The 6,000-nt window shown below is 51.8% G+C and overlaps 1 protein-coding gene across 1 annotated transcript in view; it reads left to right on the top strand.

The window, feature by feature from the left end:
* The first annotated feature begins 200 nt into the window (after positions 1–200).
* Positions 201–6,000, top strand: part of LOC137803031 (E3 ubiquitin-protein ligase RNF43) — a 67,721-nt gene continuing 61,921 nt past the window's right edge. The window contains exon 1 of the mRNA XM_068601282.1: positions 201–422. Coding sequence (XP_068457383.1) covers positions 201–422 — 222 coding nt within the window. The remainder of the gene's footprint in view (positions 423–6,000) is intronic.

Genomic DNA, 6,000 nt, shown 5'->3' with positions numbered 1-6,000 from the left:
ACGTTTGGATTGTATCCGTTTAGCACTTTTTTTTTTGGTTGTTGTTGTTGTTTTGTCGTCGAGGCAGGAAGAAGAAGAAGAAGAAGAAGTGGGACGTGACCCAGAGACCCAGAAGTATTCTCCCCGCCCGTCTCTCCGCGGTGCTCGCCTGCTTTGAAGTCCACCATGTGCGGCCGGGCACCGCCGCTGCAGCCGAGGCCATGACCGTCCCGCAGCGGCGCCTGGCCGGGCTCTGGCCGTGGCTGCTCGTGGCGGCCCTGCAGGTGGTGCTGGGCCAGCCGGGCCTGGAGTCCGAGCGGCCGGTCGTCCACGCGGTCATCAAGGTGACACTGCTGAACCACGAGCTGACGGGGAAGCCCATCACCCTGGAGGGGATGTTCGTGGGAGGAAGCGCCGGCTACGCGGAGGGGAAACTAATGCAGGTAAGGTGTCACGTCGGGGTTCCCGTCCGCACACGTTGTTTTTACACTCCGTACACCTGAGCGCTGCTAAACACAGAGGACCTCACCGGACCGGGGGGGTCCCGCGGGTGCAGGGTGGCCACCTGCTGTCGGAGTGGGACAGCTGTGTCACGAGCTTCCGCCCGGTTCCTCCTGCGAGTAAACAGTGCCCCTCTTCAGGGTCAGGAATGCAGTGCCTTGCTCAAAGACACACGCATGAGCAATGTGGACGAGTCTTCACGCACAGCCTCGTTCACGCGGTGTCCTTTGAGTCGTTCATATTCACTCACATCTGGTAAACATTTGGCATAATGAACTCTCCCATTGGCACTTTTTTTATTTATGGTATCTGTCATACTGAACTGTATAAGGAAAAACATATGGATGAAAGTTAAATGATGCCATTCAACGTTTGTATATGAGAAAAAGGGTTAAATTGTGTATGCATATATATATATATATATATATATATATATATATATATATATATATATATATATATATATATATATCTTAAGGGCATAAAAAAGGTGGGTATTCCTGCATCAGTCCCTCTGTGGAGAGGTTGTCGGCCCACATGTTTCACACTGAGTCCTGATGCACCAGGTGATGTTCACACCTGAACCCGCTGTAGTGACTTTCTGCCTCAAACCCCTGAACAGCAGTGATGACATGCAAGGTGTTGTTGAGGTTAGTTTGTTGTTCAATCTGTTTTCTTTTACACAACCATGGGATCGGTTGAGGTTGCCAACCTTTTTTTATTTTGATGTGTTCCCGTTCAAAGATGACAGCGTTGTTTTGCTCTAACTAACTATTCCTGGCATCTAATGCTCCTCCAACATTTTTAATATCAAGGTGTGGCCGATGATTGTTAAACAACTTAGAGAATCGTGTTTAGACTCATGCAAACCTTTAATTGAAGCAAAAGTGTTTTGTTGTTATTACCATGTAGAAAATGTAAAGTGTGCTCTGTCTAGTGTGCGTGTTAAGTGTTCAGGAGCGGATGAAGGCTCTCGAAGCCTCGGCTGTGTCCATTTATTTAACCGACTCTGGAGAAACCACGTGTGTGTGTGTGTGTGTGTGTGTGTGTGTGTGTGTGTGTGTGTGTGCTGCTGCGAGATCTCGACTCGCTTGCTGAGGATGCACGGGGCTCCTCATCAGCACCAAACGCTGCCAACAGCCAACACTTCTCCTCCGTCTGCGTCTATGTGGGACGTTGACAACATGTTGCAGATGCTTATCACAGCGCAGGTGACATCAAACACACATCCAGCTCTTTCGCATCACCAACTTCCCGTTATCTATGTGCGTATTTATTTTTCTTCTTCCCCTATAAAAACCTGGCGCAGTGTTCTGTCGCGCTCCGAATACAAAATGCACCGCGGAGGAAATGTGTTATAACGCAGTAAAGCAGCACATCTGGATTTCCTTTTGTCTAAGTGTGAAGAAAAGCTGCACCGGTGCCACAATCAAACGTTTAACCATCTCTGTTTTGGTTGTTTCCCCAAAGTCGGACGACTTATCGTGGTTCTGTCCGCGGCTTGGCGGTATAGACTCCGTTTCCCACAGTGCACAGAGGTGGTGTTATGCTGCAGGATGCGCTTTGTTGCAGCTTAGGCCTGTTCCAACAGGTCCTCATCGCCTCTGCAGGCGGCTTTACGGTCCGCTTTATGTTCTTGTCTCAGTGGATGGAGGGGGGGGGGGGGGGGGGGGTTAGATTCTCTAACCTCACGCTGTCTTTGTACTCTTTCTTTCTTGAATTGCTCCTCTGCGTTTAAGTTCACCTTTACCTGCTGTGCTGTTTACTGATGTCATTTCTTTAGGGGGTACAGCGCTGAACCCTCTGCAGTTTTATTATTAATGTAACATTTCGGAAGTAGGTGTCGAGGAAAAGCGGCACGCAGCATTCAAAGTTCAACTGGATTCCCGTTTTAAAAACCCTGCGAGTGTTTTTGAAACCTTGACAAAGGATCCGCTTTCCTTTTTTTTTTTTTTTTTGCTGCTGCTGCTACTTCAAACCACGCAGATGCCTTGTAGGCTTTCGGCGATGGCATGTTTTTGCCGATCCTGTTTGCTAACACGGCTCCGAGTGCCTGGGACAGAAGGAATTCCCAGTTCCCCCCTTCTCAAAGTCATGAGACTCTGCTTTGGTACACATCTCCCTCTGATCTATTAAACTGTGATCTCCCTGGAAGTGTGCCCTGTCCTCTGAATGAACACGTTCATAGGAACACTGGCTGGGGTCCGGCCAGCACTATTTGGACAAATACAAGTGCAGAGGAATTTTGACTCCCCCCCCCCCCCCCTTTCCAAAACGCAGCCTGCATTATGACCAGAGGAGCGGTGCAAAGGCTTCTGGGATAACTTTGAACTTGAGAGGACTGTCAACTGTTGAGAGAAGAACTTGGAGTTTATCCTCCAATGGGCATGGAGCCATAAAGGACATCATAAGGGCTCCACCTTTTTTTTCTTCTTTTTCTTCTTTGCTTTAAGCCATCTTGACTTTCTTTTCATCCTTGCGCTGTGTTTTTTTTCTTCCGTCTTTGTACTTTGAAATGTTGATTTGACCTTTTTGAGAGCTCCCTTAAATACATCAGCTATAATTAAGGCAGGGCAGGCAATTGACTGAACACCAGTTAATTCTGCGGCGCTTCACATTCCTCCGTCTCCGCTCTCTCTCTCTCTCTCTCTCTCTCTCTCTCTCTCTCTCTCTCTCTCTCTCTCTCTCTCTCTCTCTCTGCAGCGTCCCACAAGGTGCAGAGTGCCTCCCCGGCTCGGCCCGCTCGAGGCCGGTATCTTCGTGTTTTTCGGCACGGCCCGTTTGGGAGCGAGGGCCGGGAGGGCGGAGGCGGCGCTGAGGGAGAACATCAAAGCGCGTCCAGCTCCGAACGTGAGCCGGGACGATTAAAAAGCCGAGGCTGTTTACACTGCACTTCCCATATGGAGCCCTCGCCTCCCCCTCCCTCTCTAGATTTCCTGTCCATACTTCCTATCTCCCTGGATGAGATAACAGCCTGTCCGGGGCTCCTCGCCGCTGCATGTGGAGGTGCTGCTGCGCATAGCTTCTGCTTTAGCACGCATTACGCAGATATAGATGAACAAAAAACAACAACACATATTGGTTCCCTTTCTCTGGAGTGTGTCCGGTCCCTGAGGGTTTTGTTTTGGTTTCACATCAGCCCTCTGAACTCCTCCGCTGTGTGAGGAATTATGGGAAATGTGGAAATCATCAGGACGGGATCAGGAAATGGGTTCGACTCCAAAACCCCTTTAAGATTGTGTCGCAACGGGGATGTCGAGGGGTTTGGGAAAGAATAGCTCGACCGTAAAATGTCTGAATGTACGACGAGGAGCCTCCGATTGTTTGCTTCTTAATGAATCTGGAACAACCTCCGGGTCGGCTCTCGACGCATTAGCAGTGAGCGCCGCAGCAGAAAAAGGTCAACGTTTTGCTCCCCGTCCCACCGGCAGGCCCTCCTGCGCTCGCTGCCGTCAACACGGACGTCATTCGATCGTCGAGAGACGAGCGCGTCGTTTCTTCTGGCGTTCCCCGCGGGGTCGTCGGTTCAGCCCGGACCGCCAGCTCTCTTCCTTCCGTCTCCGTGTCGAGCAGAACCCGACGCGTGTCCGACCCCCCCAGACGAAGCTCTGGACTAATGGTTTCCCCTCCTGTGCGGAGACGGGGGGGTCGGACTGAGCGGCGTCCGGCTGAGATGCTTCTCGGGGCGCCGGGAAGCGGCAGGTCGGGTGAGGGGGACGAGGCAAAGCTCTTAATCCCGCCGGCCTCCTTCTTTTTAAGTCATTAGACGAGGGCTGGAACTCACGGACGTTACACAACGCCTTCTTTCTGACCTTTTTGTTACACTCATGCAAATATTAAGGGAGAGTTACTTCACACACACACACACACACACACACACACACACACACACACACACACACGCCGCTACTGTCACCGGTGTGCTCGTGTGCAAAACACTCCCATGCTTAATTGTACGGTTTGTTTTTGGGACGTCGGGGTTTGCACATCTAGAGCATGCTAACACACACACACACACACACACACACACACACACACACACACACACACACACATGCGGGATGGTAAAGGCATTACTACTTGACTCCTTCCAGGACCGGCCCACAGACAGGGCGAGCTGGAGAGGAAAAGAGGAACATCAGGGCTGAAACAAACAAAAAAAACTCCCGTTAAAATGTGTGTGTCTGTGTGTCTGTGTGTGTGTGTGTGTGTCTGTGTGTGCGTTATGTTCTTTGATCTCGGTGAAAGTGGAGGAAAAACTTGAAATGGTGCACGCACTCACGCGTAAACACACACTTGACCAAAATGATAATGATACAGGCTTTGTCTCGCTGGCTCTTTGTGCGTCTCTGTGAGAAACCACTGGGGAGGAGGAGGAAGAGGAGGAGGAGGAGGAGGAGGAGGAGGAGGAAGAGGAGAAGGAGGAGCAGCGCATGAGCGCAGCTCTTTTAAGTTGTGCCATCGTGTTTAGGCCTCACAGCCACTACAATGTAGGGCAGTGAGTCACCACTGACTATAAAAGACCGCGCAATCACATAAGCACACACACAAACACACATGCAGGCGTTGGTTTTCCTTTGATGGCACCGTACCTGACGTCGGGCCAGGCGGGGCCATGGTGTGTTCAGGGTCAGCGCAATTCAATTATGTGGGGTTAAACAGTTGAGAGCGCCTCGGCCTTTTGGCATTCCCACTCAGGTCGGTGTCGGCGCGTGGAGCACCTGTCCTGCAGCCCTGCAGCTGAAACCGATCCGCCGGTTGTGTGAAGGGCCGAGCGGTTGATCAAGGCCACATTTGTAAAGGATTTGCGGGGAACTATTTCGCAAGGGTGGGGGGGGGGGAGCTTACTTGAATGTATATGCCAATTGTGACGCGTTTTGACACAAACGTTCTAAAATAGGACGATAACACAAAGTGGCGACGCTCTGGGTGTCAGGAAACCGCAACTCAGCCGGTTGGCGTGGGCGTGCGAGCGCGAGGAGATGATTCTGGTCATTCGTACGGCGTGCGTCGTCATCGCGAAGACCTGCTGCCAACCGCTGTTGCCAACTGTTGCCGTGATATTCGCCCCGACGCGCCCCGCGAGCTCCACGCCGCGAGCTCCACGCCGCGAGCTCCACGCCGCGAGCTCCACGCCGCGAGCTCCACGCCGCGAGCTCCACGCCGCGTTGCGTAAAATGGAATCCCCGACTCATTCGGGACCTAATTTATGCTCCGCTCGTTTCATCATCGGACAAGTAATATCCTGTTAGTTTCAGCCAAATGACTTCACAGATACAGATGGTTATCGTCCCGTCCCTCAGCGGTTCGCCTGCCCCGCCCGCGGGGGTCGAGCTCGGCCCCCCTCGCTCACATCAAAGGGCCCGGAAGCTTCTCCGCAGTTTCTCATTTCTCCGTCTGTCTCGCTGCTCTTCCTCTTCGAAATTCCTCCTCCTCACCTCCTCTCTCCTCCAACCAGTCCTCTCTTGTTTCTTGACAGCTCTTTAAAACGCTTGTAATTCATTGCATGCGCTTTGAGTT

Source organism: Clinocottus analis, unplaced genomic scaffold (genome assembly GCF_023055335.1).
Source record: "Clinocottus analis isolate CAN_PGR_092001 unplaced genomic scaffold, fCliAna1.0.p SCAF_5, whole genome shotgun sequence".
NCBI classification, from domain to species: Eukaryota; Metazoa; Chordata; class Actinopteri; order Perciformes; family Cottidae; genus Clinocottus; species Clinocottus analis.
Note: the sequence above shows the minus strand (reverse complement) of the source record. Positions and strands in the feature narration are given on the sequence as shown.